Genomic DNA, 12,376 nt, shown 5'->3' on the forward strand with positions numbered 1-12,376 from the left:
TCTCTCCTTAGAATATAAGGTCTTTGAGGACAGGGAGTTTCACATTTGTCTTTGTATCCCTGGTGCTTAGTACAGTGCCTGACGAAATTGTAGGCACTTAATAAATGCTTATTGTTTCAGTTGAGGGCCCGGCCACATAACCACTGTCCAAGGAAAAGCTTAGATAAAGGGTTGGCCGCCATATAATGACTTTTTCAGCCATCGCACGTTAAGCCATCAACTAAGGTATTCAGTCTGCATAGGGAGAAGGAACATCCCTATTGATGAGATTATAGATTTTTAACAATTTTTTTAAAATTCTAAACTTAAATCTCCCCAAAAACAATTTTCAAAAATGCAATAGAATGCAAAAAGAGAATTGTATATGAAACTATGTATCTCTATTTCATACTAATTACTTTAAAAAAAAAGTATATAATACATTTCCTGTGTTACTTTAAAAACTGCCCTGCTTACTTCTGAGTTTCATTTTCTTCTGTGCATTTAAAAAATGTTTCAAGTTCTTTTGGGTAGCTCCCCTTTTCTCCCAGCCCCCAATTTAAAAAGGTATGGGGTAAAGGGGGAGCCTTTTAACAAATTAAGTATAGTCAAGCAAAATTAATCCTTACAGTGGCCATGCCTTGAAATGTATGTCTCTTTCTGCACCTTGAGTCTACCAGTTCTCTGTCAGGAGGGGTGTATAACATGCGTCCCCATAGATCTGGAGGCATGGTTGATCGTTGCGTTGATCAGAGTTCTTAGGTCTTTCAGAGGTGTGTTTCCTTACAATCTTATTATCCTTATATAAATTGTTTTCCTGGTTTTCACTTCACTTTCCCTCAGATCACACTACCCAGGGTTTTCTAAACATCATCTAATTTCATCATTTCTTACAAATAATAATATTCCATTAAATTCATACACCACAATTTGTTCAACCTTTCCCCCAAATGATGGAAAGTTCCAGTTCTTTTCTCTTTCTTTCCCTTCCATTTAATACCCATTTCAGGACAAGAAAATTTATTTTGCTTGCAACAAGCAAAATCCATCTTTTTTTTTTCTTAGAATTTGAAGACAAATTTATTCCTACTCCAGTAGGGCCAGCCCTACCTTTTTCTTTTTCTTTTTCTTTTTTTTTTAAGTGAGTTTTTACTGATATTTTTTGCTTCTTACATCACGATAGTATCCCATATATCCCTCCCCTTTCTTCTTCCAGAGAGCCATCCCATATAAGAAATAATATCTTTTGGAAAGGGGGGAGAAAGTTAACACAGCTCATCAATGCATTGAAAAAGTCCAAAACATGTGCAATGTACGCACCTGTGGACCTCCCACCTCCATAAAGTATTAGGTTGGGGATGTCTTCTCATAGCTCTTTATTTGAGTCTCACTTCCATCATCTTTTTAAATATTTCCTTCCTGGTATTATCCTCCCTCTTAACTCTACCTCTGTCCTTGCTTGTTATTCCTATTAAGTTTGTTATATTTCTGCTTCATTCTGTTTGTGTGTGTGTTCAACTCTCTTTTGTCTTTTTCAAATAAGAGTGAAGTTCATCTGCCTAACCCCCCCCTTCTCCCTCCTCCATGTTTATATGCTCCTTTTCTTATGCATCCCAGTTATAAATAGCAAGTTCTCCTTTTTTCCTTCTTTCTATACCACTGTATTCCTTTTACTTTTCCTTCTCTTTACCCTCTTAAAACTCTCGGAACAGAACCAGTCCACCCCTGGTGTTCTATTTTCTTATTTAATTCTCTCAATACCCTTTGGAGACATTGAGGTTTTGAGGGGACACTTGTCTCTTCTCCAATTTAAAATATTAATGCCACATCATCATAATGGCCCTTTGAATTCCTCAAATTTATCTTCCTAGATTTCTCTTGAGTCTTATGTTTGCATTTCAAAGTCCTTGCTCAGCTCTGATCTTTTGATTAGAAATGCTCAAAAGTCCTCTATTCCACTTGAGACAACTGGTGACCCAGTAAACAGAGCACTGGGCCCAGAGTCAGGAAGACTTGAGTTCAAATCTAGCCTAGCTATGTGACCCTGAGCAAGTCACTTAAACTCTCTTTGCCTCAGTTTTCCTCGACTGTAACATGGGGATAATAATAGCACCTACCTTACAGAATTCCAGAGTTTAAAGCAATGTAATGAGGGTGTTTTAGCCTGAGAGGACCAGAACTAGAAGCACATATATATTCCCTGCCTAGTTTCAAGTCCAAATGACCACCTTGAAGTTTAGAGGAATATGTGGTGGAAGAAGTTACTATAATTTCTCATCGGATTTCTTGATCATTATTTGGACTAATGCTAATTTCAAGTTTTTGTTAGAGTAGATACGTGACATTTGTACTGTCTACCTCCATTAAAGCAGCCATCTTGGCCAGAAGTCAAAATACTAGATTTTTGAAGTACTTAATTTCTTATATTAATTGAAGATGGAAGTAAGAGAGATGGATTATAAATCTTTTATTTATATGTGTGTGTGCTAGAGTTCCTTGTCCATAAGTAAAAGTCCAAGATTCAACAACTGATTTTGAAGTTTTTATGTAAATTTTTGTATCTCTTAGATTTTGCCACAGTTTGTCAAGAATGCACTGACTTCCATTTTCCTCGGATTGAAGAGCAGTTGGAAGTTGTCCAGCAGGTGGTACTTTATGCTCGAACCCAACGCAAGAGTAAATTGAAGGAACCAAATGGTCAGTAAAACAAAGAAATTGTATTTTTTTAAGGCCCACCAAAAAATTTAAATTTCATTTATTATTGATCATTAGTAACACCGCATTTAACGATACATTGTCAAGCTCTATCTTGCCTGGTGAATTCTGTTGTAGCGATTTTCTTAATGTTTCTTTCAAAATATGTTTTATTCTTAACCCCACTCAACAGTAGCACTTGGGTCACATGCCTTGAATGGTATGGTGATTAATAGTGATGAGACATAGAACGCTTATCAGTTTTGTGTTTTGAGTGTTCTAACACATGAATTCTTCTTTTTTTTTTGTCTCAAGCTTTGTGAATTTGTTTTATAGTTAGCATAATACTCTGAACAAAGTGGACATTAAACAAAGGCTGTTGCTTCACTATCTCAGTCAACTATAAAATGTATATAATTTTGCTGTAAGATTTTTCTTATTTGTATTTGTATTGTGTGTGCTATTTCAGATCCACAAGTGGAAGGGAAAGCTCTAATTTTTTTTTTAAAAAAATCATTTTCTCCCTTTCACACATTTAAAAAGCATGAAGGTAACATTAGTTCATTTCCTTTTTCCCCTCTATTTAGTGTTTAATAGAATCTTGTAAAACAGTATAGTAAGTTCCTGGTTGTGCTAATTGCTTATTGTTTCCTTGAGCTCTTTTTTGTTGTTGTTATTGTTTTAATCTCTGTCCTCAAGACAAGTGTCTTTACAACTTATTTTCTGAACACTTTGTAAATATTAATATTAGGGGGCAAAAAGGACCAGGAAAAAAATGCTTTTCATTGAATAAATGAATTTTTTATCCTTTCTCCTTAGGTGTGCTATAATCACAAAATATTGGTAAATATTGGTTTAAGAGAAAACTCTGATCAAATTCCAGAACCCTTTGCTTTGCTCTTCTTTGGATTAAAAAAGCCCTCAATTTAAAAAAAAATCTTTTAAAAAGTTATGTAGTTTGTTGTCATAGATCATGCAAAGTTTGCATGCAATGCAATTATCCACAACATAAAATTCCCCAATATAGTTAAGCAAAACAGTATTAAAGAGCAGTTGCAACTCTTAGGCAGTACTTGCAATTTTACTCTTTATTTGCTTTTTGTTTGTTAAAAGAAAGAAAAGATGTGTGTTTCATAAGTTAGTTCCAATTTTGTCCAAACTATTCTGTTGTCACTTAGAGTTTATTTTTTATATGGTTGTAATAATTGTATATATTGTTCTTTTCATTCTGTTTTGTTTATTTAACATCATTTCTTTCAAATCTCATATTTCTTTACATCTTCATAAATTAGACACATAAATTCATGTCAAAGTAGACACAAACCTCCTTTTTGGTCTAAAAATTTAAGTGTAAATATTGCTTTTAAACACTTTTGATAAATGAATATCACACATCTCATGTAAAATTGCCTTTCTTTTTACAATTATGCATTCTTATAGTATTATATGATTTAGGCACAGAATTGCAGTAATTACTTTGGTCTGTATGTACTCCCAGTAATTTATTATGGTATACAAAAATATGTACTTGGTACATACACAGAATACTTGATACATTATAAAATTTAACCTACTGAATCTGCTTCCAAGCATATATGATCCCTCTTTATGGCTACAATTTTTTAAATAAATCACAAGGGAAAAAAAATTATTCTGCTTTTTGCTTCATGGATATTCTTCCTTTCCATTTCTAGTGTAAATCAGAGCAGTGATATTCATGTTCACCTAATTAGTGTAGTTAACTTCTCCCAGTCTAAATCCCTCATCTGTAAAACAAGCCAGTTGGGCTACATGAGCTCCCAAATCCTGTGAAATCCTCTAAGTTAATGACTTGCCAGAGGTGCTAAGTAGCAGAATCAGGATTCAAATCCAAGTCTTCTGACTTAACTGTTGAATTCCTACCATAGTACACATCAAATGCTGTCTTCTCTAGGAAGCTTCCCTTTATTCTTCTAGTTAACAACCTACCCAGCCCGGACCTTCATGTATTATTGAGTATTCATTACAATTGAACTTTTTCTCATTCACTGAGAACCTAAAAGTTAAACTAATTAAACAGTCCTATGGCTTGCTGTGAAACATGTTTCAGGACAGAGCTGACCACATGAAGAAAATGGAAGAGAATTTATCTCACCACTAATGTTACAGAAATGCCCTGATACAGGCTTCCCTCTTCCTCCATCCATCCTCTCTTATTTTACTCATTCAAGAATGACAAGGACATGAAGACTGGGGCCTCTACAGGTGTGGAAGAGTTTGGGAGAATTCTGACTATATTGACGAGACAGCATGTGTGCTACAAATGACAGGAAGTTTGCAAACCACAGGCAGTGCATGTACATCGTGATGTTATTTTGTTCTTGTTCAAGCAACTACTTTTGTGGTTTGAGTGAGTCAGTAAAACAAGTAGGGTTATAAAAGTCCACTTTCCTAAAGGAACCCCCACATGTTGTTATATAAAAATACTCTCATGAATGGATTTGACATAGTTAGACTTATGTTTTCAGAATAGCACTTTGGAAGTTGTGTCTAGGATGGCTTGGTGGTTGTGTCTTCAAGAGAAATAAGGAAGTTGGGAAGAGGGCCAAGTTTGGGGGAAGATATGAATTCTTTTTGGACATTTAAATTTTAGACTCCTATAGGACATGCAGTGGGAAGTAACTGGTAGGCAGTTGATAATGTAAGACTAGAACTCAGGAGAGAAACTCGGGCTGAATAGATACATCTGGGAGTCATCTGCATAAAAATGATCCTTGAACCCACTGATCTCACTGAGAAAAAGTGAGAAAAAAGAGCCCAGAAGAGAGCCAGAGGATATATACAGAACACAGGACATGAATAAGGATTTAGCAGAGGAAACAGAGGAGGAATAACCAGACAAGTAGAAAAAGAACTAGGAGAGATCAGTGCCACAAAAGCTCAAAGAAGAGAGATTATCTCAAAGGGAGGGAATGCGCAGCAATATGAAATGCTTCCAAGGTCAAAGTTGAGAACTGAGAAAAGGCCTTTGGCTTTGGTAATTAAGAGATCATCGGTAGCTTAGGGGGAGGAGCAGTTTTAGTTGAATGATGAGGTTATAACCCCCTTTATTAGATGTGGGAAAAAGAGTAAAAGGAGTGGAGATGGCCTTAAGAATGAGGAAACCAGAACATCTTTGCAGGTTACCCTGAAGGCGCCAATAGAGATAGATAAATAATCAATTTTATTTTTACTTCACAGATAAAAATTTTCAAATATATGAATGAATAAGACAGATGAATGACAGACAAAATTATAGGATCATGGATCTAGTGCTCAAAGGGATCTTGGGACTATCTGATCCAACTTCCTGATTTTAAAAATGAGAAAATAAACAAGAATAATCCATCCCCTTCTCCACTCCCCCCAAAACCCAAATATCCCATTCCTTTAAAAAACAACCATGGATTAAACAAGGTAAAATGAAAAAAGAAAAGAATTACATGTAACCATACCCTTACTGATAAAAAACATAGTGAATATGCACATTAACTTTCACAAGGTAATGAGGAGAGGCATTGTAGTGGATAGAGAGCTAGCCCATGGAAGATATTGGTCTAGAAATCCTGCTTCTGACATGTACTAGCTGAGACCCTGGGCACCTCTCTTAACCTCTGGGGGTTGCCTGGAGGTAACTTGCAAAGAACATAACTTGTAGAGAAGGTACAGATCTGCCTTAGTATGAGGGAGTTTCCTCCCCAAGAGTTCTTTCCTCCAATGACATCTCAGATCAGATACAAAAAGAAAAAAAATCCCCATTGTATTTGCTGTTTGTTTTTCTTCATAAGTAGATTTGAGAATCATTTTCATAAAGATAATATTTGAACCTTGTGGAAGTTGACAAGATCCCTGAGAGTGTACAAAGGAAAGAGAAGAAGGCTACAGACAGTCTTGGGGACATTTACACTTAGTGGAAGTTGAGTCAGGCCCAAATAGAGAAGACTAAAGGAATAGGTAGAAGACCTAGAAGAGAGAAGACCACAGAAGCCAAAGGGAGGAGAAAGGGTATGAGAAGACGAGGTAGTTGAGAGAAGTCAAGGAAGAAGAGGACTGAGATGTAGGATTTAAACATTTTTTGTTGACCTTTGAGAGTATAGTTTCAGCAAAATGACAGAATTAGAAGATAGATACAGAAGGTTGAGAAGTAATGAAGTAAAGTTGGGGCTGCATTTTATAGGTGAATAAGAGCATAGATTTAGAGCTGAAAATGACCTTAGAATTCATTAAGTTCAACCTTTTTGTTTTACAGATGAGGAAACTGAGACCCAAGAGGGTATAAGAGTTAGAACTCAAAACCAGATCTTCTCATCCCTAGTCCAATATGCTTTCCACTTCACCATACACTTCCTGTTATCTTGAGCAAGTTATGTCACTTTTGGAGCCTCAGTTTCTTCTTCTGAAGGATATAAATAACTGTGCCAAGTATATCTCGTTAAAAAGTTACATAGCTTTAACTCATGTATGATATCTTAGGCTCTTTAAAAATGAAAAAGACTACATAAATACAAGATATTGGCTATGGTAGTGATAATCTTCTCCCATTTTGTGTACAGATTCAGGAAACCGGAATGGAGGAAGTGATGATAAGGCTAAGAATATTGAACGAAACTATTCAAATATTTTGCCTGGTGAGTACTATTTTTACTTTATGTTTTTATGTTCATTTAATATAGCTTTTTTATACTATAATTTAGGGACCGTCTACCAGTCCAACTAAAATGTTGAATTTGTACAATATGATTTGGCATTTTATCTTTTTTGTATCTTGGTTTAAGTATCAACTTCACAGGAAAATATGCTGCCTGATTCCAAAGGAGAAAGTTCTGTCATTTAGTTGTATGGGTATTGTCACATTTAACTTAAGATTTCCTTTTTATTCATTGTTTTTTAATTTCTTAGAGAGATGAGCCAAGAAGTATTTACTCCTTCTGAGATATAAACAGGAGAATTGAACTTCTAGTACATGGGTCATCTGATTTAGAATCTGTCTTATTTTCATTTCCCAAAAGATTATCTTACTTCCGCTTTCTTTCATTTCCTGTAGTGTTCTTGGATGTTTATTCATCCTTTTACCAACTGGAAATTTAGAGGTTCTTCTTCCTCATCCTGGTTACCTCACTTGATCTCAGCTACAATGTGCTACAATTTTCTCATTTGTAAAAGATTACCAGCAGGGCCTTATTAAGCATTTTGTGTTTGGAAGAATTTTTAATTGAATTGTAAACTTGACAATATTCATATATTACAAGTCCAATATGGTAGTCATAGAATTTTAGAGAAGGGGACTAGAGACCATTTAGTTCAGTGTTCACCAATCCAAAGTGTCCTATAGAATAGGCAAAATGCCTAAATTCTCTACTGTAGACTGTTCTACCCTTTGCACCCTTAGTGATTAAGGGGTCAGAGACCAAGAATTAGGGAGAAAGAAGAGAGGGGGGACAGAAAAGCAAGACACAGGGAGGGATGAGACAATTTTTTAAAGTTGATAGATTTTAATAAGTAAAGACCTTTTAATAATAAATTTTATACGCTAGTGAAAATTTAGTGTGGCTTGCTAGTTTTCTAACTAGTGTTTTCTAACACTGATCTAATTTGACTTTCTTCCCGCCCCCTTATTTATTAATAAATGAAGAAACTGAAGCCCAGATTCTCTGAGGTAGGGCCAGAGTTTGGAATAGGACCCAGTGTCCTGCCTGCTAGTCCATTCTTCCCCTGATTAATTAGTTTCATTACAGTCACATCTTAAGAATAGATTTTTATACATGTATGTCACATTACATTTTAATCAGGTAAACATCATACCCATTTCTTGTGCTCTTCATGACAATCCAGCTGGCTAACTTGTGGTTGTCAGGCTTCAAATTTCCTTCCACCTTCAGATCTGGTACCTTGGTGGATAATGTTAGCAGCAGTATTACATCATCTCATGCTGTTTCCTCCACCTTGTGGAACAGGAAGCTATCTTCCACTCCATCTAAAAATACATTCATTGAGACAGGGTTCATCATATTCCTTTCCATCAGCTCCATAATTAAAATCATCCATATTTTGTGGCTTTCTTAAATTGTGCCAGTCGTGTTATCTGTTCCGGAGGCGCTGACGTCTGAGATTTTTTTTGTTGTTTTTAGCTTTACTCTTTTGTTGTATCAGTATTTTCTTCCTTGAACTCCTTGCTCTTTTCTGGCAAAACCTGGTAGGTTAAGTGGCTGGTTATTGCTTTTGAACCAGGGTTTTATTGTAGGTCCAAATTATGGAAAAGAATATTAAAGTATTAAGTGATAACTTAGCTCATAGTAAATCAGTGCCAAGGGAACAGTGCTTTCATAAGCACTTTCATAATATGAAACGTAAGATTTCATATTTGAAAAGACAATTTATTGATGAAAATAATCAATATCTTCTTTGTGTGCCTCCATACCACTTAAACAGTACTTTGCATGTAGTAGGAACCCAATCAATGTTTAGTTTAACTTAATATTGACAGATAAGTTGCTCCTATTTTACTGAAAAGGAAAATGAGGCTAATAGAAAAGTTACTGAAGTTGCCCAAGTCAGAAGCAGTGCTGGTACTAACACTCCCTACAAATGATTCTAGAATTTTTTAAGTTATTTTGCCTCCCAGGTAAACTTTGGCTGTTGTTTGACCTGCAGGCGTTAGGTTAGCAAAGAATATAGTCCTTCGAATGCAATAATAAGGCTGAATGAAGTCTATTGAAGAACTGCATTGTCTCCATCATTCCAATAGAGCAGCAATAGGTCACCTGTGCTGCTGAATAACAACTTACATTGTCAGAGTGATGTAATGTTTGCAACATGCCTTTCTCATAACAATCCTTGACATAGGTAATACAATTATTATTCCTATTTTGCAGATGAGTTAACCAGGGCACAGAGAGGTTAAATAATTTGCTATAGGCCACACAAGTAGTAAGTGTTAGACCTGTGACTTGTTCTTAAGCCTTCTGATTTTAAAAGAAGTGTTATTTGACTCTGCCACCCTGGTGTCCAAGTGAACTAAATGAACCCAAGCTATAAATGTCACTTTACCATTCCCCACCATGCTGTCTTCTTGGATCTGTCATCTTCTTTTCCTTTCCCTTCCTCTTATTCCCTTCTGTTCCCTTTTTTTTCTTCATGTCTTCTTTTTTTCTTCCTATTTCGCCTTTGTCTCAGGTTAACAGTGGTACCTTTGAATATTTCTTATATCCACTGATAATGCTTAGGGCTAAAGATTGTTGTATGTATCCTAGTGTGCCAGAAATGCAGACTTGCTAAGCAGAACCCTAGGGACCTAAAAAAAAAATTAATGCACATTTAGAAACATTTTATTCCTTTGTCACTAACCGAATCAGAGCCAGTGATGATTCTATGTGCAGGATGAGATTTCTTATTGTTCCCACTCCTTTGCCCCTCTTGTCAACTGTTTCTTTACCTACCTAGCCAGTGTGAACCAAGGCAGTGGTGCAGGAATTAGGGAGCAGTCATTTTTTTTGTTTTTTCAATTTAAAATTTTTCTCTCCTGCTCCCCCCAAAGAAAAAAGAAATCAAAACCCCTTTAACAAATATGCATGGTCAAGTAAAGCAAATTCATGTCCAAAAATATTTATCTCTTTCTGCACCTTGAATCCATTCATCACCTCTGTCAGGAAGAAGTTAGCATGCCGTCATTGGTCTTCTAGAATTATGGTTGATCATTGGGTTGATCAGAGTTCTTAAGTCTTCCAGAATTGTTTGTCTTTATAATGTTGTATAACGAGTAATAAATTTTTCTCCTGGTTCTGTTCACCTTGCATCACTTCATACAAGTCTTCCTAGGTTTCTCTAAAACTGTCTTTTGTGTCTATTCTTATAGCACAAAAATATTCCATGATATTCTTATGCCATAATTTGTTCAGCCGTTCCACGCTTGATAGACAACATTAGAGTTTCCAGTTCTTTGCCACTATGAATATGTTTTTACTTATTGATCTTTTTCTTCTTATCTTTTATCTCTTTGGGGAATAAGCCCAGTAGTGGTGTGGCTAGGAACTCATAACTGTCTGACTTCCCATAGAGACTTACAGTTCACACAATTTAATAGTATTGATTTAGCTACAACATTTCATAACGTATTGGTTATAGCTTTTAGTACATACATTGGATGTAATTGAGAGTAAGTTATTCATTTGAAAAATATAGTGATGTCTCTTGTTTGTAGGAGAATTTTATATTACCCGGCACTCCAATCTCTCTGAAATCCATGTGGCTTTCCATCTCTGTGTGGATGACAATGTGAGATCTGGTAACATCACAGCTCGTGATCCTGCCATAATGGGCCTCCGAAATATTCTAAAAGTTTGCTGTACTCATGACATCACAACAATTAGTATTCCTCTCTTGCTGGTGCATGATATGTCAGAGGTAAGGTGGTGAAAAATTACTATGATTGCATGAATATATAACAAACTGTGTTATTGACAGTGTTGGACAGTGACAGAAAATCCAAAATGGTGAATAATTTAGAATCATTTATATTTAGCTTTGAAATAGATTACATGACTTCTTTTTTTTTTCTTTCTTTTTTTGGGGGTGGGGTTTAGCAGCAGCAAATTTATCTTCTGTATTATTTGGCCTCTTAATTCAAATTAGCTTGCATTATCTCAGCATACACATAAGTTGGTGGTGGGAAGAAATGATGTCTTGATGATATCTGAAAAGGGCAAAACCCGTGAACAAGTTGTCAAGAGCTGCTTTCTACACTGGAATAGCATTGTGATCTTAAAAGTGAACTAGTCATTTATTCACCCATTCTGCACTATTATTTATTTTGAACATTTTCTGAAGATTTCTCCCCATTGCCTCCTCATCATCCACTTTCATTACTTACAACCCCATAACCTCTCCCCTCCTTCTCCACAAAAAAAAAAAAGAAATTGCAGAGCCAAGAGCTGAAGCACGGACTGAGAGGGCTATAGTAACCCAAAGTTGAAAACGACAAAGAGAGTTAGAATCCACAATAGACCTGGGATAGATAATGGACCTAGCTGCCATCTGGAGAACAGGATAGGACTCATAACAGTAATTCTGCAGTGTGCCTTTGGTCTAGATCTGTGATTTCATCAGTTTGGGGGAACCATACTGGTAAAGAAACTCCTGTTGTCAATAATGCCCATTGGTAGCTGCCCCAATATTTATATCCTTAGAGACTTGACTCAGGCATTGAGAGCTTAAGTGACTTGTCAGGCCAGGGTTATAGAGGTAGTCTGTGTCAGAGGTAGGACCTCAGCCCAGGGCTTCTGGACTTGGAGACCAGCTCTGTATCAGACTACTTCATGCTGGCCTTCACCCTTAAATGGAAGTGGAAGGAAGGAAGAAAGAAAGGAGGGAGAGAGGGGAGGAAGGAAGGAGAAAGAAGAAGGAAAGAAGGGAGGTCCTACATTTGGTAGATGGAAAATTATGAGGTGAAAATGTATTCATTAAACTAAACATGAAAATTTTATGTCAATGGCATTTTACAGTATAGTGAAAAGATAGCGTAACTTTTTTTTTTAATGGCTTGACCTGTTTAAGAATAAGATTATATAGTTTTTACACAGGGCATAATTTGAAACAGATCACAACTAGGTTAGGGATAGTCTACTGCAAACGATTGGACTTAGAGTCAGGAAGACCTGAGTTTGAATCCAGCCTCGGGCATTTACTGGTG

The 12,376-nt window shown here is 36.1% G+C and overlaps 1 protein-coding gene across 1 annotated transcript in view; it reads left to right on the forward strand.

Moving 5' to 3' along the window:
* CUNH12orf4 (chromosome unknown C12orf4 homolog) overlaps positions 1 to 12,376 on the forward strand; it is a 45,442-nt gene that overhangs the window by 22,609 nt on the left and 10,457 nt on the right. The window contains exons 9-11 of the mRNA XM_027856460.1: positions 2,548 to 2,676; positions 7,245 to 7,319; positions 10,889 to 11,091. Of these exons, the coding sequence (XP_027712261.1) occupies positions 2,548 to 2,676; positions 7,245 to 7,319; positions 10,889 to 11,091 (407 nt within the window). The remainder of the gene's footprint in view (positions 1 to 2,547; positions 2,677 to 7,244; positions 7,320 to 10,888; positions 11,092 to 12,376) is intronic.

This window comes from Vombatus ursinus, unplaced genomic scaffold, assembly GCF_900497805.2.
Source record: "Vombatus ursinus unplaced genomic scaffold, bare-nosed wombat genome assembly UNPS02011431.1, whole genome shotgun sequence".
In the NCBI taxonomy this organism is placed as follows: Eukaryota; Metazoa; Chordata; class Mammalia; order Diprotodontia; family Vombatidae; genus Vombatus; species Vombatus ursinus.